Source organism: Coloeus monedula, assembly GCF_965178545.1.
Source record: "Coloeus monedula genome assembly, chromosome: 3".
Taxonomy (NCBI): domain Eukaryota; kingdom Metazoa; phylum Chordata; class Aves; order Passeriformes; family Corvidae; genus Coloeus; species Coloeus monedula.
The window spans coordinates 110,538,336-110,564,497 of record NC_138783.1 but is presented as its reverse complement, the minus strand read 5'-3'; the positions used below and the strand labels follow the sequence as shown (position 1 = coordinate 110,564,497).

General features: G+C 41.3%; 1 protein-coding gene across 1 annotated transcript; it reads left to right on the top strand.

Annotated features, from left to right (window-relative positions):
* Window positions 1-939: 939 nt before the first annotated feature.
* TMEM47 (transmembrane protein 47) lies at window positions 940-25,719 on the top strand. The gene is made up of 3 exons (XM_082278092.1): window positions 940-1,331; window positions 14,299-14,439; window positions 21,942-25,719. The coding sequence occupies exons 1-3, from the start codon at window positions 1,106-1,108 to the stop codon at window positions 22,118-22,120; spliced, it is 546 nt and encodes a 181-aa protein (XP_082134218.1). The 5' UTR covers window positions 940-1,105; the 3' UTR covers window positions 22,121-25,719.
* The last annotated feature ends 443 nt before the right edge of the window (window positions 25,720-26,162 follow it).

The window sequence follows — 26,162 nt, the reverse complement described above, 5'->3', positions numbered from 1 at the left end:
TCTTCCTGCTCTTCTTTTTTTAGTAATCCTTTATGGACATCACACTCCACCTTCGTGCCTATGTGTGTTTGTATCTTGAGGAAGAGCTGCTTCAGACAGTGAATTATACTAGTACCTTGTTTAATAACTAACCTAAACATTTGCCCTTGACATTCCCAGCACCTCAGTGCTAATTAAGCAAAATAAACAAAGACCAAACAGAAACTGGGCAAAGTACTTATCCCCTCTCAAAGATTTCATTTGGGATCAGCAATGCCGCAGACGGCAGAGGGAAGAGGGAACGGCAGGTAGGTCCACACACGAATGGTGAAACGCTGAATTATTTTTTTTAAACCCTCCACTAATAACTTATGATTTAAAGGTCGCTCCAGAAGAAGAATTAAGGTCAGGCACCGCTAATCCTGCACCCGAGGCGGCCTTGCCTTTCGCCCGGTTCCTCGCCGTGCGGATGCCGCGGCGGGCCGGGGGTGCGGCCCGGGATCCCCTCACTGCCCGGCCACGCCCGCGGGGTTGCGGCACCACCGCGGGGCCGCCGGGGCAGAGCCGGCGCCTCTTCCTCTCCCGGCGCGGCCGAGGGCCCCAGCGGGGCCAGGGAGACCGCTCGGGGGCAGCGGGAATCGCTGCGATGCGAGGCGAGGCGAGGCGAAGCGAAGGGATGCGAAGGGATGCGAAGGGATGCGAAGGGATGCGATGCGAACGGCTCCGGGCGCCGCCTGCGGCCGCGGAAAGTTCCCCAAAGTCGGCCCCGGCGGGGCGGAGCGGGGCCGAGAGGGGCCGCGCCCCCGCCCCTTCCCCGCGGAGCGCGGGCCCGGCCTCCCCCGGCAGGGGCGGGCACGGGGAGGAGCGCGCCGGGCCGGGCCGGGCCGGGCGGCGCCGGAGGGCCGGGGGAGCCGCTGCACCTGATACAGCGGGGCGGGAGCGCGGCGGAGGAGGGCGGGAGGGAGCGGCGCTGCCGCCGCCTGCGAACGCCTCTCGCCGCCGTTAGACAGCGCTGGTCTCGCCGCTTCTCCCTCCACCCGCCCCTTCTGCGCGGAGCTGGGCTCTCGCTCCTGTTCCCCTCGGGGCCGGCGGCAGCGCGTCCTCCTCCTCGTCTCCCCTGGGCCCCATGGCTTCGGCCGGCAGCGGCATGGAGGAGGTGCGCGTCTCGGTGCTGACCCCGCTGAAGCTCGTGGGGCTGGTGTGCATCTTTCTGGCGCTGTGCCTGGACCTGGGAGCCGTGCTGAGCCCCGCCTGGGTGACGGCGGACCACCAGTACTACCTGTCCCTCTGGGAGTCCTGCCGCAAGCCCGGCAACTTGGACAGCTGGCTCTGCGAGTCGACGCTGCACAGCGGTGAGATTCGGCTGCCCCTGGCCCCGCTCCGCTCCCCTCCGCCGCCGGCCCTTGCTGCCTTTCACCCCTCCTCGTCCGCCTCCCGCTCCCTTGGCCGCTCCCCGGGCACTGAGAATTCCTTCCCCTCGCCGTGCCCTGGCTGACCCACCAGCATCCCCCGAGCCGCCTCTCCTTCACTTTCACTCTTGTCTCCTTCGGGACTGTATCCCAGCCCTTTCCCGGGGCCAGCCCCCACCCCTGACCGGAGCAGTGCCCGGGGCCGTGCCCCGCTGTTCCCGCTGGTTCCCCGCCTCGCCCCTTGCCGCTCCAGATCTCTGCCCGGCTCCCCGCGCCGGCCGCCGCTGCCGCCGGGAAGAGTCCCCGGCACCTTTGTCCACCCATCCTCTGCACCCCTTCCCTACCCGAGCCTCTTCACCTGTCCCCATTCTCCTCGTCCCCGTCCTCCCTCCAGCCTCCCCGGCACCGACTCCGCATCTCGCCGGCGGTCGGGCTGGGGCGGAGGCGGCGGCGCTCCCAGCGAGCGGCGTGTGCGGGAGGGGCAGCTCCGAGCGCCCGTGCTCGGATCGTGCCCGGCGTGCGGGAGATGGGAGGCTTCAGTCAGCGGAAGGGGTGACTGGCTCCGTATCTGCCGTGGTATTCGTACCAAAGATCCCGAGTTTGAACGAGTTTTGATTATTTTTTCCGTGTGGTGGCTTCCCTATGCAGTGAGAAACTGTTTGGGATCGAGTATCTTATAAACCCCCTCCGCCCTATCTGAGAAGTCTCTGGTCTTGGAAAGTTGGGGCTTCCTAAACCAAAACCGGTTGGTACTTTGTCCAGAGTGGGGACGCCTGGGCTCGGACTCTCTCCATCACGCCGGCTGTGCCTGTGTGTGTCTTTCTCTAGCACGTACTGATATTCCCGTCGTCTTTCACGCTCCTTTGCCTTCATGCCACACTCCCCGTTGTGATTTCTTGATGCTCATTCGTTCTTCACCTTTTTAAGTCTTTGATCACAGATTGTTATTTTTTTAACGTCATTTCACTGTTGCTTGGAGTACTTCAAAAACGGGTTGTGAATGATAAAAACAAGCTGCCTGTTGAATATTTTTCAGTAAATTCTTTTGTAGTACGGTAATTGTTTTGGTTTTCATGGGTGGTTTTATTTACTTTATGCGTGATAGCAACTTCTGGAGCCCCAACAGAAACACTGACGAATGCAGCCAGCCTCCCCCCACATCATTTTCATCCCCATTCCTGTCCACACACACTTGCATTGATAAATCATGTTTGGATTGCTGTGCTCTTTGGTTGGATAAATCATGTAGGGACAAGATGTGTGTTTTGGGAGGTAAAGCAAAGGACTGACTATATTCTCGGTGTGTTTTGTTTTCCTCTATTCTCTGAAGTCTTTGTATAGGTTCTGGGAATTAACTGATCTCTTTTCGCATTAGAATTACACAGGTTCCTTTGCTGCTCTGCTTATTTTTTTTCTGTTGTGTGCAGTAATGTTTGAGGGTTTAAATGTTGTTTGGGATTTTGTTTTAAAGAACATAAAATGAGTTGTAAAGAAATATCGGTTTCAGTCAGTTACCAGGGTATCTACACAAAGTTTGGAGTGCTTTCTTTTCCTTCCCTGGTATAAATGGAAATTTATGTAGGAATGTCAGCTTCTATGTGTCTCCTTAGCAACGTGAATCCTTTGCCCCTTCTCCCTGTCTCCTGAAATAGTATCCCCTTGATTACAGAAAGACTTTTCAGATGGCTTGAATGAGAACCTGCTTCAAATCCCCCCCACCTCCACACACTTTACTTGGCTCCCCCCTTGATCCATCTCCCTGTCACGCATGCGTGTGTACACATACATACACACAAAAGTGGGACGGGAAGAGAAGCAGGACAGCTTATGGAGCAGCATAAAAGGACACTAATCTCTCTTCTTCCTCTATTGGTCACCTGTCTGTCTCTGGGGAGGTGGAAGATGAATGGGTGAGGATGGATAGGAATGAGATGTAGTTTTTGTGGGATGCTGTGTGTTGAAAATCTGATCTGTCCTCTGGTGGTGCCTTCTACTCTCATGTGCACAAATTCCTGCCTATCCAGTTTTATATTCAAGTTCTTTGAATGTGCTTTACCCATTTTCCTCAAATACTTTCCAGTCTACTGGAGCCAGGTTTCACAAGCTACTGTGGAAGAAGTGAGTGATTGTTTTACTTGAGGTGACTGGAATAAACCCTTCAGTTTCCTCATGTTCAGCACAGAGTACTGCATTCTGACCAGACCTGAAATATGAGAAATTGTACTGTTTTCCTCTTGCCTTCTGCTAGTGTGTTACAATGCCATTAAAGCCAATAGGAGGGCTTCCACTAAGTTCACCAAGTTGGATTGGGCTCATATTTGAGACCATTTTGTGTGCTGGTGTTAATATTTTAAGAGCACTTTCCTCCTACGTTGTGAATCCAGCAAACGGTATTTTGGAGATAGTGGAGAGCTCCCACAGGGAAAGCTCTTTTAGCTTGATACCAGTGCAGGCAGCTTTGCAGCTAGCCGTGAAAAGCAGCAGTACACACAGGAAAAAAGGCATCTTCACCCATGGTTTTAAGAGATTTACTTCATCATCCCTTAAAGGAGAGCACCTCAAGTGGCATCATCAAGGGCAAGCTCATGCTAGAAGCTGTTAAAGCACATTCGAGGTTTAATTAAAAACTTTTGTTGTAATTAGATGTAGGACCCCTGACTGCTGTCAGAAGGTCAGCTTGGTAGTGGAGAGCAGAAGGAAATGCACAGAGCTTGATTGCATTGGTTGTTGTAGCAGCAAATAATCTCGTTTTTCCTTGAGCATTGCTAGTGCTTGGAGCATGTGTTCACATTCATTCTTTCTCTGTTCCAATGGCTTTTTTGTAACTTGCAAGCTCACGTACGACTTTTAAAGTTGTGTAAATACTTCACAATATTGATGGTTCAAGTATGTAAAATAGTGAGTCAAATTAATTTTTTGACATATGAAAATTATTCAATATCTCATCTTAATTTGCTTTTCTTTTTTTTCCTGAGTCTTTAGGGTCTATGTAAATCACCCATTAGCAGCAACTTCAGGAGAGAAAAACTAACAAAGTTGCCAGTGTGGAAAGCTTCATTATAAAATCTTGAAATTCAGAAATGCAGTTGTAAAGCTCTGAATTTTTGTCAACTGTCTGGGCATATAACTATTTTCTGTGATCAGAGCTTACCTTGGCTAATGCATGAGTTGTCTTTAGACCAACTGTATTTTAAACTCCTGTGTCTTTAAACATTTTTTTTTTTATGCCTTATTTGAAATGCATTATATCTAGTTTGTGATGGTTTATTTATCAAGAGTTACATATGAATATTTATTCCTGTCACAGCATTAAAATTAAATGCATCCTGTGTAAACTGCCTGGTGTATCTATACCTGCACAGGTACTTGTCTTCATCCTGCAGATTAATAACAGTAAATTTGAATTTGTGCAATAAACTGCAGCCATTATAGCTCTTTAAATCAAAGATACACAAATGTGGTGTGGAAGAAGTAAAGGGCTCCATAGAATCTGACCTGCAGGTAAACATTGTCTATTTTGACTTCAATACATGTATAAGCTGTTCATAGAAAACAATGGCTTATTTGCAGCCTTTCAGTTTATTGTGAAAACAGCATATATAAAAATATATTTGAGTGGTTTTGATTAACTGTATTCATTCTGGTGAATGCGGCGGTGGTATATGCCTTTGTTACTTTACAACCTGTGGATTTCTTTATGCAACATTCAGTTTTCTTCAAGAATATTATGCTCTTTTAGAACTGTCCATGAATGTTTGAAAGACAAAACACTGTCAGGGAAATACATGCAACAGGGTCTCTGAATGTCTATTCAACTTTGTGATGAGCAAACAATGAAGGTAAGCTTAGCTTATAGCATAGTGCAGTAAACAACTTGAGTCTAGTTCTATGCTTGTAATTTTGTTCTAATTTGTTCTTAAAATAAAAACAGCGTCACAGACTGTTCATTCGGTAGCACTTCAAGGGGCTTAACCTTAATTACACAGTAAATGCAGATATCTGAATTGGCATGCCAGAATAGTCTTGGATGGTATCTCCTTGTTCAGAATCTAAGGAGCTGTTCCAAGGGGAAATTGCTAGCTGAAAAGCAGCTTCCTCATTAGAAGATCTGGATCATTGCTCAGATTTGATGTTGACATGTATTTGTAAAAAGCTCAGCAAGGCTGGTAGTTTGCTATAAAATAACAGAAGAGGAGCTAATGTAATTTTACTAACCTGAAAAAAGTGGCTCATACAGTGTAAGGAGGAATTAATAAAACATTCCATCTGGTTTTGAAAACTAGTCTGTCATTTTGTGTATTAACTCTAATAATCATCCCAGCACTTTTTCTGAAGGTGGATGTAAAATCAAAAGCCATACTACTTCAAACTCAGCATCTAAGACTGAGCAGGCTGATCTAACTTTGAAGTTAAGTTTGGCTTGAAGGTCGGCCCCACTTTCCATGGAGAGCTGAACTAGGTGACTTCCAGAGGTCTTTCCCAACCTAAATTATTCTGTGAATCTATGATGACTGATACTCTGTTTATGCCTTATGTCTATCTGGCTCCTTCAAACTGTGTAGAATGCCTTGAATTGGCTTAACTACCCCTCACAGCAGCCCTGATAGAATATTTTAAGGTATGCTCCTTCTCTTACAAATGGATCAGTTATTTTAGCCTCAGACTTCCCAAGGCCATGGGAGCAGCAGATCCTGTTCAGCAGTCTGGACCTTTCAGTATGGTGGATGCTACCATTGCAGCCACCCTTCTCCAGCCAGTAAGAGACATGGTTAGAGCACATTTGTGATGTTAGTGTGAGTTCATCTGATCAGGTCAAGAGTATCATACACGTTATGGGTGATAATACTCTTAAAAAAAAAAAAAGAGGCTTGTAGCTATAGTGGGTTATTGCTACTGCTGTTGTCCACTGCAATTTTAAAATCATTAATGTATCCTGTTGCTTTAAGTTTTGTTTATTAAATATGAGGTTCCTGGAGTTAGGGATAATACAAGTAGTTTTAATATTTGATGAGATTTTTATATTTAGAATTGCACAGAGAGTGGTCTTGCCTCTGCTACTGGTTTGTGCCCCAAGATGACCACATAAGATTCAGGGTAACAGGAGGAGTGGTAAAGTCCATCCAGTGTATTGCATTATGTGTTCGACTTGTTCCACTTAAAGCCATTGTTCAGATGGGAAGTACTCCTCAAACTCTTTTAAATGCTAATTGTTTTTCTCAAGGAAAAATGGAATGAGTTTGGAAAATTGCAGAAGATTGCCAGTTTGCTGGAAGAACATTGACAACCGTGGGAAAATAGTTACATTCTGGTTCCAGTGCAACGCATAGTACTTCAGATTGCTAAGGAGTAGTAGCTTATACAGAGGAGGTCAGAAATAGTGAGCTTTTTGTGAAAAGCTTGTATAACACATCTCCCACACTTCTCTCCTAATGGCAAAGTTCTAAGAGTTCCAGGTTTTTGTGAAGTTCTCTAAGTTGTGGGTGTATGCAGTTGTTTGAGGGGTTTTATTATTTGTATTGAATGAATGAATATCCAATAATTAAAATGACATAGTAGCAAGCTAATCTCAGAAGAGTGCTGTGTATCCAATAGAGGAAATGCCTGAGTACATGCTGTACTACTCTGTGAATGAATTATAGATTACATGATTTTCTGTAATGCTGTGCTTGTCCTGAAGTCCTCTGTTGGTGAAAGCGATGTGCAATGCATGTTGCTTTTAAATGGCAAAATAAAGATCTATGTAATGGCACCACTTAATTCTTTATTTGAAGTTGTGCTGTGTTTAAAGAACTTTGTGATTTTAGAAATAAAGGCCGGCCACAGAGCAGACATACAACATACTCCACCCCAGCCCACATCTCTACGAAGTATATATATTTCATATAAATAAGGAATGCAAGCTTTCTTCTTCAGGAGAGATGTGTGTCCGTGGACAGACGAGCAAGAACCTGCTACATTGCAAGTTGCTCATGCATCTGCAACCCCCCAGACCATTTTGTTGTCCTGCTGTCTCTTTTACACAGCAGTAGAGTTGCTTACCATACTTATATATATATATAACCCAAGTGTCCCCTCCATTCCCAGTGGCATCTTTGGGTGGAAGGTGAGGGGCACTGCTTTCCATGGAGAGGTGAGCAGTCTGCATAGTGGCTGCCTAGTTATTCCCCCAGACAATCAAGCATGTCCTTTCCAGGCTGAGGAGGGTAGGTGGCAGAGCACCTACTGCCTGGAGCATGCTGCCAGTGGGCTGTTACCTTGTCTGGAATAGAGTCAACATCTTTCTCTCTCATCCAGTTTTCTTGCTCCTGGAAAAGAAGAAAGCCATAGGAAGAGCCCAAGTGAGAGGGTTGCAGCTCTGTAGGTGGCTGCTAAGGCCTTTTTCCCTCAAAGGTGAGAGAGCCCTGAGTCTGGGCTGCCATGCAGTAATGGTCAGCATCCTTATGCAGCAAGGGAAAGGTGCATAAACGGCAACAGTGTTGGAAGGCACCAGTTAGGGTAGAGGCTGTCTGAAGCAAGACTCAGATTTGGATTCCCTTGCACAAATTTATTCAAGGACCTCATAAATCTTTTTGCAGCTTGGATCTAGCAGACAGAAGAGAGCAGTTGCAATCTACCCTAGCAGTCAAGAAATCCCACTGGGAAAAGGGAGCAGAGGTTTGAGGTTAGAGTCTGGAGCCAGAGCTGGGAAGCAAAGACCTTGCAGCTTCTGAGAAGCTCTTTAGCCCCTGGTGTATGGCAGCTAAGGAGGCATCTGCCTTTCCTCCTTCAGTGGTTGGCTGCCATCGTTATCCATTGGCATTCTGCACCTCTGTAAGACACAGGGTCTGCACCAGAAAGCTGTTTTTTGGATGTCTCTCTGCTTGTTCTCTTTTTCTTTGACTGATTCTAAGTGAACTCTCCACTCAGCATCAGGAACACTAAATCATCCTACAAGCCTCTCGTACAGTAAATGCAAAATGACTGACGCCTTATGTGGAGCCTCTGAATTATCCTTAGGAGGCACTTAGGGATTTTGGCACACAGCATAAAATGCTTAAATTTCTCTTTGGGTGTTGTCACTGTCCTGGTAAATTAGAGCTATGGGAAGGTCTTCCTGTTAATCCCACGGGTGTTGTGCAGTACTTGGGTTATTGAGGGCTTTGTCCTGCTGCTGTATGTGGATGAAGACAGATTTCTTAGGGAACGTGTCAGGTTCACAAACAACTTCTTTTTAACGTATCTGTGACTTCACATAGCTGTTTCATGTGTTTCAATTTATGGCTTTTAGAAGGAAGCCTCGGTGTAAAGTGAGTTCTCTCTTAAGGAAATTATACTTTCAGCCAGAGCTGGCTGGTTCCTGTAGCTCTGGTAATGCTTTTTAAGTGTCTGAGTGACTTGAGTAGCCACATGCACAAGTAACTTTCATACTTCAGAAAAATCTTATTCTCAATCCATAAAATAAAAAGGAAATACAAAAGCCAGAGTATGTGCAGCAGCCAGCACTAGTAAACATACTATACTAATCAACGAGCAGAAAATGCATATTTATTGTCATTTTTGTACAAGGCTCCACTGTGAAAAGCTGTGACTAGAGCAATTTTTGGAGGTTTGGTATGGATCTTGCCAGACAGCACTTCTGTCTGCAGTGTGCAGAAGTGTCCATTGAGGGATCCCAAGGACTGTACTTGCAGGCTGGCTGTACAGGAGCAGAGTGTGGACCCAGTAACTTACAGGCACGGGGCTTCCCAGCTTTAGCCAATATCCCCATCAGCCAGGACAGAATTCTTCTGAGCAGCTCTTTGAAGGCCATCATTTTGGCTCAGGTTGAGGCTCCAAAGATGACCTCTGTGGAGTAATTTGATGTGAGAACTTAATGGCCCCTGCTGTACCTCAGCTTTTCCTCAGAATTCAGTGGACCTTCGGCTTCCACAGATGCCTCTGCTCATGATCCTGCTGAAGAAAGAAGAAATCATACTGACCATGCAACCAAAGCACTTTTAGGAAATAGAGTTTGCCTTATGTTTTTATATATACATTATACTTTAACTTTTGTTGGCTATTTGATATCTAAGTTTGAATATGAAGCAATTAGGAATATCTCTAGCTATCCTATTTATTTAAGATGATTGTTATGATACTTAATGGGTTTTATTTAATTTCTTATGTGTGGGTGCCTCAAGTTCCTCTGCTTCACACGTTCTTTCAAAATCATTATTCTTGATTTTAAATACTGTATTGCAATTTCTTAGAGTGTTTATTGTCTGAGGGCAGGTACTCAATAAGTGGAAGCTTTGCAATGAATCAGAAAGACTTAGCCAAGTGTTGTATTTTTGTTTCTTACCAAGATTTTGTTTCATACTAGAAGGTCAGTCATTATGGCAATCTTCATTATGTAACAGCTGCATGCATTTTGGTACTTCAGCCTTTATGAGGAGAGGACTTGGTGGAGAGCCATTGTATGGAAGAAGGGAAAATTTGATTGTTTCTTAAGAAATTAATTCAGTTCACATGCACTGTCTGAAAGAGCCCTATACACAAATGCTTCACATATTCCACGGTATGTTTCTATGTCCACCACTTCTTCTTTTACATGGTAGACTACCTTGTCAAAAAAAAACCAACCTAATTTTGAGGTGCCTGGCTGAAAACATGACATCTACTCCAGCCTTTTGCAGTGATCTTTCTTGTGTTCAAAAAAGGACCTAGTTTTTAAAATACACATTTCAGAACTTTGATGTGTTTTATTCTTCTTTTATGGCTTTCCCTGATTTTACCCTAGTAGTGAAGTATTATTTCATCCAAGAAATTGGGCAAATAGAGCTGCTCTTAATTAAAAATTACTATACAGCTTAAAGCCTTAGGTCATTTCTTTCAGGGAAAGAAGGGGGGAGGGTTAGAAATGTCAATGTACAGTTGACACTGTGCCTCTGGATCACTAAGAAGCAGGCAGAATTTCCAAATAGCAAGGAGACCAAGCTGTCCTCCAGAAAGGTGCTGACTGTTGTATGAGGAAGTAAGTGAAAAGAAGCAGCAGCATCATGGTTTGGGGGCTTTTTTTTTTTCTTTTTTAAACTAAAGATGCTAATTTTAATAAATTCTTCACCAAGTATGTATTGGAAATATGTGTTAAGTGCCTGGGTTCATATTTATATATATTTCCAAATACTGAAACCCACATCCACAAACTAATGGGCAGATTGTTATAGTTAAAAATATGCAAACACTATAATCGCTGTCAGAACTGCAGTATATATTTCTCATGGTTATAGACATTGGGATGCTTCTTGGGGATTTTCAGACCTAAAAATAGGATACATTAAGTGAGGCTTTTCTTAAGAAATCTCTCGAGTTACTTAACAATTGTCAAAAATGTCTTAATTCTAGTTTGGATGGGATAGGTATTAGTGTAATTCTTAATGTATTGCAAAAAGGGTAGAACACTGAAAAAATCTAATGTTATCTAAACCAACAAAGCAGTCTTATTTGGGCATGACATGAGGTCACAGTGCTTTTTAAAGTCTAAAAGTTTATTAACATTTGTGTGAGTTTAACTAGCTTTTTTACTAGTTCCTAATATTTTTCTTAGGTAATGGATGTGTAGTTTAAAAAACTGTAGTGGTGTACAGTGAAAAAGAGTGATGTGCACTCTTAAAGTGTAACCAAATTGTGTTTTGAATGCAGAAAAGTAACAGTTATCATCTATAAGGTCCCATTATACTTGTGGTTTTGCATATTTCGATCTCTGTGAGAACAAGCAGTCTCAGTGAACTGCTGAGGCTCCTGAACTTACAGTTCTTATTAGTAACTTATTTGCAAGATTTGTGCATGCCTAGAAGAGGTACAAGCATATTCTGGATACTCTAAAGTAGGTTTATGATGTTTATGTTTTGTGTACCAGTAGCACTATGTAACAGAACAATCTGCTGATCCCATTTTGGTGCTGTGTGTTGTATATCACTCTTGGGTAGTCTGAGGAAAACTACAGATCTTTGTTATAGAAAAACTGTGTTCACTGTATGTGTTTATATTGTAGCTATCTGTTTTACAGGCTGTTTGAACTTCAGAGGTAGTGGTTCTGTTTTCTTTGGATCTTTCTTTTATTTTTCGTAAAGTCCAGTGGCATGGAAAAAAAAAAAATCTGTTAAGTTGAAGACCCATGCAGAAGATTTTGCTTTCTTAATCCAACATAAGCTTTATTTTGTCACCAGAGCAAATGGCTTTCAGAATTGAAAGTTAAGATTTTTCCAAGATGACAAGGAGATTTAAACATGTAGTTACTATGGTAGCCAGTATAGGAAAGTTTAGTCCTGTATTCTTTGTGCAGTTACATCTGACCTTCATGATGTTCTTCAACCAAAGTCCCACCTGAGCTGCAGCTCAAGGCAAGGGCTTGTAGCATTGTATGCTGCTGTGAAAGGGGCTAAAATAAACAGGCAATTCCAGACATTGTGGCCCAGAGCATAACATTCAGTACCTGGTCCCCAGCTGGTAGTGAGGAACAGTAAGAGCCTTGGTTTTGTCCTGCTGTCAGCATCACTGAGTAGGTTGTCTTACTCAAGAAATTAATTTTGTTTATCTAAGTCAGTTCTTTTTTAGTTGGGAGTGTGGGTGTCTCCCAACACTCATTTGTCCTTTTACCTCCCACATCAGTACTATAGTAAGGTAGTTTGTTTATTTTTTAACCTTTCTAAAATCTGTATATGTATACTTGTCCTGGAAGTTAAACTATTTTCTAACCCCACACTTATATCATCTTTGCCTAATTTATTATGAGTTGTTTGGTTGTTTTCCAGTGTGGTTTTAGAAAGCAATGGGATACTCAACTTATTTTCCTTTTAGCTGCTACTCCAGTGTTGTATGCCTTCCTTTGCATTAGACTTTGGCATCTGATCAATGTGAAGACAACATTTAATATTTTATTATTTGTAGTGACTTTCAAGAAATTTTAGTTTCTGAGTTTTCCCATCTGACCCTTTGATTTATTTCATCAATTTTGTATGGCTTTTAACTTTGGTGTGATATGGATTTATGTGGCTGGTCTTTGTACCTGTGCAATTTTCTAGTGCAAGGATTCCTTTCATATTGTTCCAAAGTGGTCCATTCTGTTTATTTATTTCTGTATTTTATATCTGTAATGCACTGTGATATTGGAAGAATCCTTTCTAAATCATCAGTACACTAACCACTTGGTGTTTCTGAAGGCTCATGTTAAAATTAAAAACCACTCTCCAAAAACATCTCCGTCCAATACTGAAATCATATTTCCGTCCCAATAATGATAGCATAACAGTGGGACACACAGCAAACTGACATTTGCTTGCATGCTGATGATAGAATGAAAGATTGTTCCCAGCCTTGGGGTTTAGTCCAGTAAGAAAACAAGGAGTAAAATAGCTTGGAAGGTTGAGTACTTAGTAATTAAATGATTACTAAAGAACATGCCTGGATTTCTGAAAAGAATGAAAATAAGTGAGTGTATTTGCACAAACACACCTTCAAAATCACTTTCTTTTCAAGCAATGCTTTTATAGCTTTTCTATTCACTTTCTTTTAATCTCCTTCATCCTTTTTCATATAATATGTGAAGGCTTTTTGGTGATAATAGCTGCCAGCATTCCATTCCCAAACTCCACAGCTGCACTGTCTGTATCTTCAGCAGATTAGATTCCTCTTGAAACTGGATCCATTGTTTATTTAAAACAGTCCTTTTTACTCATTTCCAAAAGAGGATGTTCATTTTGTTGTTGTTGTTATTTTTGTAACCCTAAAATATTTATTTTGGAAATTTATTTTGGAAATACTTACTTTCTTTGAACTGTGTAATGCATTTGGACATTGTATTCTGAGTATCACATGACTGCTAGTATTTTCAAAGTAATGAGATGCAAAGGATCCATAGGTCCTTTTCCCATGAGCTGAATTTATATCATCTTCCTTGAACTAGTAGTGATAAGCAGTAAATAGTGATCTGATTCTTTTTCTTGATGCCTGCTACTGGAGAGAGAAAAGGTCTTAGATATTCTTTTGGGAAAAGAGACAGCCCAAAGCCTGTCCCTTTCCAAAATCCCACAGAAGCTCTTATGTTAGATCTTGGATGTTGTATACACACATCATGGCCATCAGCTTACAAATGGATTTTGATTTATGTGACTTAAGACTGCAAATATGTTGTTTATAACTGCATCCATTATATATGAGAATAACTAGAAAATACGCTGGGCCAAGTGCAGAGGTTGCTTTTGGGGGAGGAAAAACTGACACTTGAGGATAACTGACATTTTAAAATGGGCTTGAGATTTGACTGGGTCTGCAGCTAATGATTGTTACTGCCTTTAGAAAGTCTTGATTCCCATCTATCTTTTAGTGCTGAATATATACATATATATATATTTATATATTTTGATTCCTTTGAGCATCTCCTCAGTTTTGTTACCATACTGTGTGGCCTTGGTACTTCCCAAGGGACAGGTGTGTATGATGAGGCTGCATGCATTTCCCTTGCTGTGTCATCGTAATCAGCTCAAGCAGAGGTTTGACTTTCACTCTCTTTTGTGAGAAAGTTACAGGAGACTGAGGGTCAGCTAACACGCCACCAGCTAATCCCGAGCCAGCCTCAATTTCTCATTCGAAATTGGATAAAAACCAGGGGACCAAATTACTCAGTTTTACTTCAGACAAAATCCCAATGAGGCCAACTAAGGCTTGAGTAAGCGTGGGAGGTTGTGGCACTTTGCTTCTGAGTTACATCTGTTTTATAAAGGTGATTCACTAATTAGGGGAAAAGAAATTCAAGGCACAGCTGTTTATTTACCTGAGCCTTAATGCAGCTTCTGTGTTCCTCATATTGTGCTGTTTCTGTCAGGCCTGTGGGCTTGTTTTACTGAAATTGTATTATTATTTTTTTCCCCCTCTTTGTTTTTTTTCCCCCTAGACTGGCAGATAGCTACTCTGGCTCTGCTGCTGGGTGGTGCTGCCATTATTCTCATAGCTTTCCTGGTTGGGCTGATCTCCATCTGCGTGGGATCTCGGAGGCGGTTCTACAGACCAGTTGCAGTCATGCTCTTTGCTGCAGGTAAGCACGGGCATCATTAAAAAGATTTCAGGAGAGCAGCTGAACTTTTGTGGAGGGAGATATGTTGTAAGGTATTTGAACCTTGATAGTGTGCCCCAGCCAAACCCTCTTTAGCTATTCTTATCAGAGCCCTCAGAGTGGGACCAGGCTGGAATTACCCTCGCTGGCTTCACCTGGCCTTTCCACCTTCAGCTGCAGCACATCAGCCCCAAGAGGGTTTTTAAGCTCCAGTCTGAAGGTTTGAGGGGAGAGGTGGGACAGGCTTATATTGGCTCTTTGTTCTTTGCTGTCTTGTTTGGATTTCCTGGACTAACTTGGCTGCTGATCACTGGATGGGTTTTGTTGCTGTCATCATCTTGATGCTGCTTGCCTGGATCAGGAGCCCCACCTGTTAGAGCCCTCAGGAATTCATCTAGGACTGAAACATAAACTGGGCTAAATTGGAAAAGAATTGAGAAAGAAGCAGCTGAAAAACTAAATGCCAAGACAGCAAAGAATAGATAAAAAAGGACTGTGCTGTGCTGGATTAAAACAAATCATATTATCAGAAAAGTGTGTGCAGAGCTCGTGGACAGAATAGAGAAACCAATTAAGCAATGTGAGATCTCATGCACAGCAGTTACAAAATGTATATGTACTGTATCATGTAAAGGTTGTAAGATGTATAAGTAGAGTAGCGTGTATAAGTAGTGTATTGTGCATAAGTAAGTAAAATGCATAAGTAATGTATTGGGTAAAAGTTGTAAAAGGTATAAGTTAAGTAAGATGTATAAGTAGTGTGATATGTGGAAGTTATAAGTTACAGAATGTATAAGTAAGTGAACTGCATAAGTTAGGTATAAGTAAGCAAAGTGTATAAGTAGGGTATGATGTCAAAGTTGTGAGATGTGTGAGTGGAGTGTATTTTAAACAATAAGAAGCTTCTGTGTAATCATATTGATTCGTTGATCAGAAGGCATGAGTTCCTGCAGAGATATGCCTTGTTCTGCATGCTAGTTCAGAGGTGTTTGGTTACTTCTGTGTTAACTCTGGTGAGGTTTCTCAAGATATAAGTTCTGCACAGCATTAATAATTTTTGCAGTTGCACTATTATTAGTTCATAAACAATTATTTATTTGCACTACATTTATTATTTTGTGAAGTACATGCAGCAGGGGAAGCTACAGAGGATAAATCTCAAAATATCATTTTTAATCTGTGACTTTGTGCTGCTAGATGTCCCCGTTTTTTTTCTTCATGCAAAGCCATCTTTATTTTAATGTTCTCTTTTTTGCAACTTTAAAACAGGGAAATTAATACCCAGAGGTGAGCCCTGGAAGCTCTACATGTGAAAATAAATAGGATTATCTTGCAAGGTGTTTATATATGCCCCTGTGCCATAAGGAATTAATTTCCTTGTCATCTCAGTTATTAATTTAACAAGCTGTCACTGTAGTCCCTGTTTGGTTTTAAAAACATAAAAATGGAACAGTTTATATAAACTATTGCAAAACCTTAAGGGAGAGCTACGAATCTGAATTGTCTGTAACACTGGTCCAGTGAGGTACAATTACAAAATCAAATCATATCCTTTTATATATTCTGGTGCTTTGGGGCTTCGTCAGCATGGATGTTTCAGATTCTCCTGAAACTCACCAAGCATGGTTTGCCTTCATCCTGTCACTCACATCTGCATTGGAGCCAGCAGCTTAAGCCCCTTCTGATAGCCCATAATGAAGAGGATAGCAGAACCTTCAGGATGTATTAAAAAAAGCCACTTAGGAGGATATGAGAGGATGAGAGCACAGAATTGGAGGGAGTTTGGGATGAAGCACAACTCCGGGAAGGCTCCTGCTGCCCTCTGCTGATAACGTTGCCTTGATGGAACTGAGCCCTTCAAGATGCTCTTTTATGTGCTCAAGACATATTCCTAGATTACATTCATTTGCTTTTAGGAAATTAAAGCAACCTACGATCAGAGTCCCTGAATGGAAATCATCTGGTTTTGTTCTATGTGTGGCATTGCTTGCTTGGTTAAATGAATAAAGGTACTGGTGACATTGTTTTAAAATTTAGAGTTAATTCTGAGATTATAAGGCATGCTGGGCAGTTAACTTTGAAGGAAATGGGGTTATTGAATTTTTGTAGTGGTTTCTTATTTGGCTTTTGGCTTCATTTTTCATAGTGTTGTGTGGTAACTTGGTAATTATTCAGCTGTACACGCCTCTCTTGCCATGTTGCTCATTTAGTAGTTAAGTTTTTACTAAAAAAAGAAACAGCTTTCCCCAAGAAAATATTTCCTCAAATCCTGCTGTTTGTCTTCATGTTCTCTCCTCTGCATAAAATTGCTTCCAGTCTTTACTAAAAGGGTTGATGGTGAGGGGGGTTAATGCTTACTTGAATTTAAGAGGAAATTAAATTGGTCCTTTAGCTTATGATGGTGTTCACATCTTCCCTTTGCTTCTGTGTGCATGTGCATTTTGAACAGCCCTAATCTGAAGCATATGAGAAGAGGGATGATGAGGCCAAGACAACCTGCCCCATTCTTCTTCATTATTTAGCAAATCTGAGAATCCTTTTAGGATTTGACACTTATATTGTTAAAAGACATTTCCTGCAGATTTTATCTTTGATGTCAGCAATATGTAGAGATGAATATGGATGGCACATCTTGAAAGAATTATGGAAAAGAATCCCCCACTGAAGAGGGGAAAGTTAAGATTGTAGCAGTTTGTGCTTTATGCAGCTTTCCATGGAATCAAGCCTTCATCTGTGGATTTCACAAATCTTTCAGGATAAACCCCACCCTGACCTGTGAGTGTGTTGACAAGACCAAATAGTCTGTGTAACTCTGGTTAGGAGTCTATCAGCTGCTTCTGGAAAAAGGGCACAGTATGCATTGCCCAGAGACATTTAATGATGTGTGGGTGTTGGGTAGAAAAGGTCTCTGTGTAGAAGAAAGGACAAAATGGAAAAGTTATTTCCAGATGCTTTATAGAGCATGGCTCTAGAGTTGGCTCCAGGCTATTTTTTTTCCTTCAAGTTTTGATTTATTTTTAATTTTTTTTCTCAGCTTCAGGTTTCAGTTAGCGACTCTGTAGGTGAGGGAGAAGATTGACTGACTAGGACTGGAAGAGATGAGAAAGAAGGGGACCAAAAAAACCAAAATTCAACCTAGATACTGAGAATAAGCCAGCAAGTAATGAAAATATGTGAATGTGTTTTTATAGAGCTGACAGTAAGTATTTTAATGTTGGAGGAAGAGAATACCTCAGGTAATGGAAAAATGTGGAGCAACAGGGAGGCATTTGCAAGAACTCTGGCGTGGAGCCACCTTGGCTCATGTGGCTCTTTGGTCTAGTGGAGGTCACCAGCTCATGTACCTGCCAGGGTGTCTTAGAGATCATGAACCAAACTGTGCCTGAAAACGGCACCCTCAAAGTGCAAGCTCACAAACTTTTCAGTAGGAGTTTCATTGATACACTTACCAGATAACTGAGTGCTAACCAAGTCTTAATTTAGGGGCAGAAAGAGAAAGTGTGCTTGCTGAAAGTCCATAAAAGAAAAATAAGAAAAATTAAAGATGCTTGCCTTTTAGCGCTGTAACAAACATAACAATGTTTGGAAGAGTAACCTGTTGACATCAGCAAGCTTTTAACACATTTCACAAGATGCTTTTACATGCAAGCTAGGGAAAACAGTCGCTAAGTGAAAAAATTATTGGTAAGAGTAATATAAAATGGTGGCAGATAATAATTGGAGAATACTTTGAAGATGTATCTTTTAATTCTGACAGAGCACAGTCCAGCTGGATTGTGTCCTTAGTTCTGTGCTATTACCTATTTTCATAATGATGTGGAAGACGGAATGAAAATTTGCTTGTCAAATTTTACAGTGAAGCTAGAAAAAATTGCAGATACATTGAAAGCCAGAATTTGATTTTGTGAAGTTGATGGAATGGTCTGACTTCAGTAGGGTGCAGTGCAGGCTGCTACAGGGCAGCAAAAAGAGTCATAATATCAAAGAAATACTGTTGGGGAAAATACTCTGTAGGTCATGTACTCCAAACTCCTCGTTGAGGCAGGATGGTCACTAACAGTGACAGCTTTGTCTGGACCAGTTTTGAAGAAATTTAAGCATGAAGATGTCACAGCCTTTCCAAGCATGTTCTCCTGGGCCCATACTACCTTCCTTATGATATTTTTTTTCTTTGTTGATGTCCATCCTGAATCTTTGAGATTAGTGTCCACTCTCATTACTGCCAGCTTGCATGGCACTACAAAGAAGAGGGATTTTTTTTTTTTTTTTTCTGTCATTGTTGCAGCTACATTTTCAGGTAATCTTTGAAACACCCAGCACTTACTAATGAAGTGCTTTACTCATGTGAAATGAGTGGGAGGTAGAGAACAGAAGTACAGAACTCACTAACCAGCACCAGCATTTTAATAATTACTTGATCAGTTAGAAAGCCACATCATAAATGGGGTTTTTTCTTGACATCAAAACTTATAGTCAAACATTTGAAGAAAGAAAAAGATGACTGAAATTATATTTCCCTAGTTTTAAAGCATTTGTTACAATTTCTGCATGTTTAATATGATGAGTACATATAATTGCTTATATTTCATGTGAATAGAATAAAACTAGTATTCCCGTTCCCATATTGCAAGCATCATAGTGGTACTTATAAAAGTGGGTGGGTCTACATTTGAAGTGAATAATCAAGTTTGAGATGAGTAGTCTTTTCTGAGCAGCATTTCAGTAGCAGACTTTTTAAGATTTCCTTTGCAGCCTGTTTTTTCTACAGGAAAAGACTTGTGCTTCTGAAGAAAGATAGTAGACACTTCCCTTAAGCAGGTCAGCATAGCATGGAGTCCCTTTAAATGCATTAGAAGCAGAGCAGTAGTTGCAGGCATTGCTTTCAACATCTTTTGGGGTCATACTGGTCATTTCTCATAACTCTGCTGACTGCTGCTTCTGGCTTACACAGCTCCCTTCCTGCTCTACAGGGAAAAACAATGACAGAAGGCAAAATTAGTGCAAAGTGATGACAGTGCTGTGTAGGGTGGCTGCTCCCACCAGCCACTTGCTGCCAGCACTTCCTTTGAGTTCTACCATAGTGTATCTGGACCAATAGTAGGAAAAGCTGGAACCCTCACTATGGAAATGTCAAAAAAACCCTCTTGTGCGTGTTGCTGCTTTAGCAACATGTTCCTCTTCCAAGAGAATCACTTTTTTTTTGGTTGTGTTTTGACAAGTCCAATCTGTAGACTGAAACTTAGCATACTTCATATGTTACACTGGTGAAGGTGGAGACTTTTTTGGTTTGCACTTGACACAGACACACGTGGAGCAGTTTCTGCATTGACTCAGCAGAGATACTGCATCTCCAGTGCAGGAAGCCACTAAAGAAAAACTCATATATTTCCGTACATTTTCAGAAATCCTTTCTGACCTTGAATAGTCTTAAAGATGTGTCTGAAAGCTGAGCATATGTTGAGGTGCTTTTGGGTGTAAAGATGCTCTCATTATATAGAACTGGAATGCATAATCTTTTCATAAGAGTGGGTGCTCTTCCCAGTGTACCCTGCCAGAGTTTCTCCAGTGTTGTGCAGTATTTTGTGAGCTGAGAGACAAAAAATTATATTCAAATGGAATAATGTCAAGTAACACTTCAATAACTGTAGAATTAAAAAAAGTCCCATGGATTTTGATATCCCCATCAGAAAATGCACTGTGCAAACATTATTCAGATTGTCAGTCTTAAGTAAGAGTCCAAAGACTACTCTGTAGGCTAAGGTGGGATGAACAGAAATTTCCAGTGAGTGTTTTATAGAGTTTTGTCACTGAGGTTCTGATGAACGTGGGGCATGATCTCCCCGTACCAGTGCTGTCCTCAGGACAGGTGAGCACTTGTCTCCAGGGCTAATGAAAGGGGCCAGTTGGGCACAACTGAAGGGGGTGTGTGAGAGTGAAATGGCCAATGTGTGTCTGTGGATCTCAGAGACAGTGCTATAGGAAGTAATGATTTTGAAGCTCTTTAATGTCTTGGATTTGATCTATTTTATTACCTTCTTTCGTTACAAAGTATTTCTGACCCACCCCCTAAATTCATAATAGTTTGCCGGTTTGAAGTTTAGTGACTGATCAAATTTTATGGATTCCTTGGTATTCTGTGTGAGAATGCCATTAATCTTGATTACAGAACACAGTAATGCATATGAAATAGGTGATTCACTGAGTCTCTGCTGTCAGAGACTGAAAATAGTTAATGCCTCAAACATTGATATAAAGTTTTGCTCATTATAAAGAAGCTACAACCGAAGAAGCCTCCCTGAAGAGTGGGACTTTGAACTGAAAGTCAAACTGCTGATTAGATAAAGGAAACCTATTGTTCAGTCATCTCAGGCTGAGGGAAAGGTGTGCATCCACAAAAGGCCAAAGCCACCTGCTGCAGCTATCCCTGGCTGAGTTTGGGGTGGGGGAGAGCACAGCTCACAGAAGCCAGGTTTACACAGACTGCCCCCAACCGAGGGGGGAGGAGGAGGGTTTGGGTGCATGGTGCAACCTCTGGTGAAAGGCAGTGAACACCCATCCTCAAATTACACAAACTGGCCCAGCTGTGGAACCCCCAACCCCACAGAGCACATCCACAGGACATTTACATGAGAGGCTTGGCCCCACAGGGCTGCACATGGTGCAACAGACCCAGAGTCTGCTGTGAGAGACTCCCCAGACATGCCCACCCAGCCTGAGCATGTACACCCATGGGACTCTGTGCCTTCTGGGGGGACCTTCACCACCAAGAGACCAGCTGGAGAAGATGATCGAGGCACCAGTGGGACCCATGGAGCAGTGATATTCTTTTTATTCTGTCCCTGTCACTCTTCATCCCCCCACCTATTTTCTATTCCTTTCTTTCTTCTTTTCTCTTTCTCTCACATTTACTATATAATAAAACCCCTATTATTGTCAGTGGCATATGGTCTCGTTTGCACCTTAATTCGGGCAGAGGAATTTCCAAAGGACCTTAATAAAACTGGATCATAACATGTACTGATCACAAGTATATATCACCTATGACAATGAATTATTTCTAGGCTAAGTAAATTATTTGATTCTCAGCTACATTTCTTAATATGTATTCTCGCTCCTCGTTTTGACTTTTTTATAATGGCAATAGAACAAGATTTGCTGTTATGGAAGGAGTAATGACTGCAAACTAAAAGAGAAAGGAGAGACAGAAAAGAATTTGGGAAATACTACTTTCACTGTTAATTTTGTGGACATTTGAAGCATCATCATTATATCACAGCAATAACATTTGTTCATCAACAAGGGAGTATGAAAGAGCTGCTCTGTTCTCTGTGAATGAAAGGAAGGTGATTTAAAAAGAGCAGCACTTACAAGCTAAAAGTCACCAAGAGCATTTTAAATGTGAATTTCAGTTATTTGATGTTTTCTTTGTTTTAGGGAAGCAAATTGAGACTTCTTCTGACATTTGTGCTTTTTTTGTCTTTCAGTTGTTCTCCAGGTCTGCAGCTTAGTCCTTTACCCAATCAAGTTCATCGAAACGGTCAGCTTGAAAATATACCATGAATTCAACTGGGGCTATGGCCTGGCGTGGGGTGCAACTATATTTTCATTTGGGGGTGCCATTCTTTATTGCCTGAACCCTAAGAACTATGAAGACTATTACTAGAATCATTTAATGAAAAGAAAAATAAAAAAAAGGATTACCCCATCTTTTCTAGCTCAGTTTTTTTAGAACACTTGTGGAGCACCAAACAGTCTGCTCTGTTGATAAAATAGCCTTTGCCTTTTGGGTGTGAACACTGTAACCAGCTTTTACGACCATTTAGAAGAACTGCAAACACTAGGATTACTGATCTTACATAGGCAGATGCTGCAAGCTGCTGATACATAAACTTCATTTTTCCTGACAACAAGCAAAAGGATCTACGTGAGAGTGATCATTGTGAGAAAACTGGTTGGAATGAGAATGCAATGCCAGCATCTGCTATTGCCTTCAGGGGAGCAGCTGGTATGGGCTCCATTTAGAAGTTTCCCTGTATCATAGAGGATTCAGATGTCTGATAAGCAGGCAATGGCATCTTGTACACTAGGCTGTGTTGGCCCCTTGTTACTTGCTCAGAAATGCTCTTAAGGAATTAGTTGCAAGTGACTGTGTTTAGGGCAATGAATGTAACTGGTTAATGACTTGTCTAATATCTGCACTCAACAGTCTGCTGGGAGAATAATTAAAAAAAAGAAAAACCCAAACAAGCCACCAACCCACACAGGATTTCATGAATTGGTAATTGACATCACCGTGCCAGCTGTAGCAGATTGTTGAAGGAAGTCCAAACCCAGAGACATGTGCTTCTGACTGTGTAGTTGGAAGTTGTCTCAGCTCTCAGTGTTTTGCTGGAGGGGTGAAGATAATGGGGAGTAGAAAAAGACCTGATCTGTCCCTGAGACGCCTAAAATGTGTGAATGAATTGTAGTTGTCCTGAGTACCCATTTAACTTCCAAACATCGTCATGAAAAGAATGCATATGGAACAAGTTCAGTTATATTTTTGAAAGGTATTTGTTAGTATAAATGAATATATATAATGCAAATATATATATGCAGAGGGAGAGAAATGCTGCATCTTAAACTTGTAATTTGAGCTGTGATGCAGTGGTTAAAGTACTAACTTTGTACACATTCTTGAAGGTCTTGGATTGGTACCCCCAATTTTGGTTAGTGTTACAAAATAAACACACAATGGTTTGTCTTCTGTATATGCCCTTGTACAGACTCTGTGTTATGGGAAATGCTTAAAAGTTCACATCAATTTAAGGTCAAACTGGACAAAAATAACTTCTTGCTATTCCATGTGTAATATAATACTTTCTAAAAATTTTTCTCTAAGGCTGTTGCAAATTAAAAAACTGCCATTTTTTAAAAGTCTAGTTAGGTTGTGAGTGTCCTGATCATCAATAATACCGCTGAGACCCCATCATGTCCATGTTAAAACATTAGCACTTCAGGAGGTAAGCTCTTGTTTTTAAAAGATGAGTTTCTAATGGACTGTCTAATGATGATGTACTTCTGAGTACTCCTTGCTTAGTATGTTTCCCACTTAGAACATCCAGAGACTGTACTCATGAAATGAAACCCAAGATAAAATAGGGAGAACTCTCACATGAATTAAATCCGCATCACTTTTATTTTTGTTTACAATTTGCTTATTTGGATATTTTCAATTAATTATAAGCATATTTTTATACAATTGTAATCTTTAGAAATAACTATTTTTTTTAATGGAAAAATTTAAAATATATTCTCTGTGGACCTCTGCACAAGCAGATATGCTGGGGTTGCACATCCACCTCTACACAAATGGTTTTGCTGCTTCCACGTAAAAGATTCCTGAATTACTCGGTGTTAAGATGGATCTCTTGTGTTACTGCTGGGCCACCATCTGCAGGGTGCTGAGGGTCTGCAATGAGCAGGGGACCACAGGGCTGCCTTTAGGAGGTCATTGTGCAAGTCTTGCTGGCTTGTGGAGATGGTTTCTAAAACTCTGGGATGCTCTGGAGTTCAGTCTTTATTACCGTGGCAGAATATTCCATATCGGCAGTCTTTGCAGAAGCAGTGGTGATTAATTAGATTAGATGGAGCAAAATGCAGCTTGACATGGAAGGGATTGCATGGCAATGCCTGGAGAACAAAAAGGATGGGAGGAAAACTTGTATCCAGTTATTTCACAGGCACCAAGAGAGCATTTGTAACTCTGCTTTATTTCCTGAGACTGACTTAAGGCGGATATTCAGTATGTAGTTAACTCAGTATCTTTCTGAACAGCTGTGTAGTTCTTTTATTTAGCAGCATGGAGAACATTGTAGTTTGGCATGGGAATTAGGTTCGTGCAGAGAAGCCCACTGTGAGAAGATGTCTGTACCTTTCTAAGAGGATGGTGTTTTGGGGCTGGCATTGCGTGGCACTTTGTGCTGAGAAGTAGGTACAATGCCGAATTATCAAATTATTTTTCTTTATGTGGAGTTTGAGTAAAAGCAACTGTGAGGCCTAAGGCAAATGCAAATGAATGGTGTGTGCTCTGCAAGTCACTGGCTGCTAATGTAAAAGGTGTTCAGGCAAAACAATGTACAAACGTGAATGCCTAAAGACAAGGTTCTTGATTCACATCTGAGTCAGAGATCTGATTTTCAGTCTCAACATCTGCTTTTCCTCTTGAAGGTAATGCAGTCTGTTAGGACCCACCTCTCAGACTCCTCAGGACCTTTGTGTTTGGGCAAATAGTATGTGGATTTAGGTACCTACCTTTAGCTTAGGTTGCTACTGCAGTGTCTTTTTTTTTTTTTTTTTCCCCCTTTACCATTGCAAATTTTGGCAAGCATTCTGTTTCTCAGAACTGAACTAAAGGTAAATGCAATTTTGTGCTGATTTTTTTTTTTAGCCACAAAAAAGATGCAAGTCTCTGTCTTGAGTGTACGCACGACAAATTAATGATTTTGTATGTTGTGCTTGTGTCATGTTATGACTGTTTCAGTTTGACTTTCTCTCACTGGCAGAATGATTCTCTCCCACAACAAATCTTTTTTTTTTTTTCTTCCAAATATATATGAATAAATATATATATAGCAAACTTGCAAGCAGGGCTAGTTATTTGTATTTTTTAAGCTTAAAGTATACCGTCCGGTGCTGACAAGTACCCAGCACCTCTTCTGGATTTCTTGCACAACTTCGTTTAGCTTTTGTAAATTTTAAAAACAAATATAGAGAGACCTATGTGTTTGAAATATAAATGATATATATGGATTAGCATGTAACTGTATATTATTAAACATGCAATGAACTGACTGGTAAGTGAAGTCTAATCTTATGGCTAGCAATGTAATTTATTCAGACTGTATTTTTGTACAGCGCAGTGCACACTAACCTATTGCCTCTGTGTCCTCTATAACGCCTAAAACTGTGCCTAGAAATTTCATTTATGTCTTTCAAGGAAAAAAAAAGAAAAGATGACTAAATGCTTCATGTTGTTGATAGTATTGGTTTTTCTGATGTTGTTCTTTATTTATTTTTGAGAAGTGTATGGTATGTTTATTAAATGAGTCCATCAAAATATGGTTCGTTTTAAATGGTCATTGTTAGCAGGGAAAGATGGATTTTTTTTTTTAATCTAAACTTTTAAGTTTGCAGTTTTAATACCATTTCTGCATTTCACAATTTTTGTAGCTTACATAAAGTTTTATGTGAAAAAGTAACTGAAATAATAAAAAAAAATTGTTACACTAAGAAAATGTGCCTGTTTTGCTCTGAGTAGAAGATGTATGCAGCTCAGGTGGCATGGTTTCCTGAGAAGGAACAGGCTCCTTAGGCTAATGAATATTCCTGGTATTCAGTTATTCCATGCTAAAGGAGTCTTACCAAAATACACAGGGGGAGAGAGGGAGAGATGGGGGGGGTGTCACTGGCAAGTTCCGTATCTCACCTGGCCATAAAGCAGTAGCACAGGGTGAGTTTCTGGGTGTCACAGAGCCCACATTGCCTTTATAAAGATGCAAGTATTGTAACATCAGAAAACCAAATGCTTTAAATGTAAATAACAAGACCATGTGTTGAAATGGGAATCTGTACTGAGCACCTTATTCCAGTGGGGGAATTTATTCATTATATACGGGTTTCATTTTCACATTTCCAATAACTAATACTTTTGTCCATTTTGATTC

Bases quoted from the DNA above. Each gene is read 5' to 3' on its own strand.
- TMEM47 (XM_082278092.1), top strand. From the start codon at position 1,106: ATGGCTTCGGCCGGCAGCGGCATGGAGGAGGTGCGCGTCTCGGTGCTG. The intron at 1,332-14,298 runs GTGAGATTCGGC...TTTTCCCCCTAG, and splicing joins CGAGTCGACGCTGCACAGCG to ACTGGCAGATAGCTACTCTG. The intron at 14,440-21,941 runs GTAAGCACGGGC...TTTGTCTTTCAG, and splicing joins AGTCATGCTCTTTGCTGCAG to TTGTTCTCCAGGTCTGCAGC.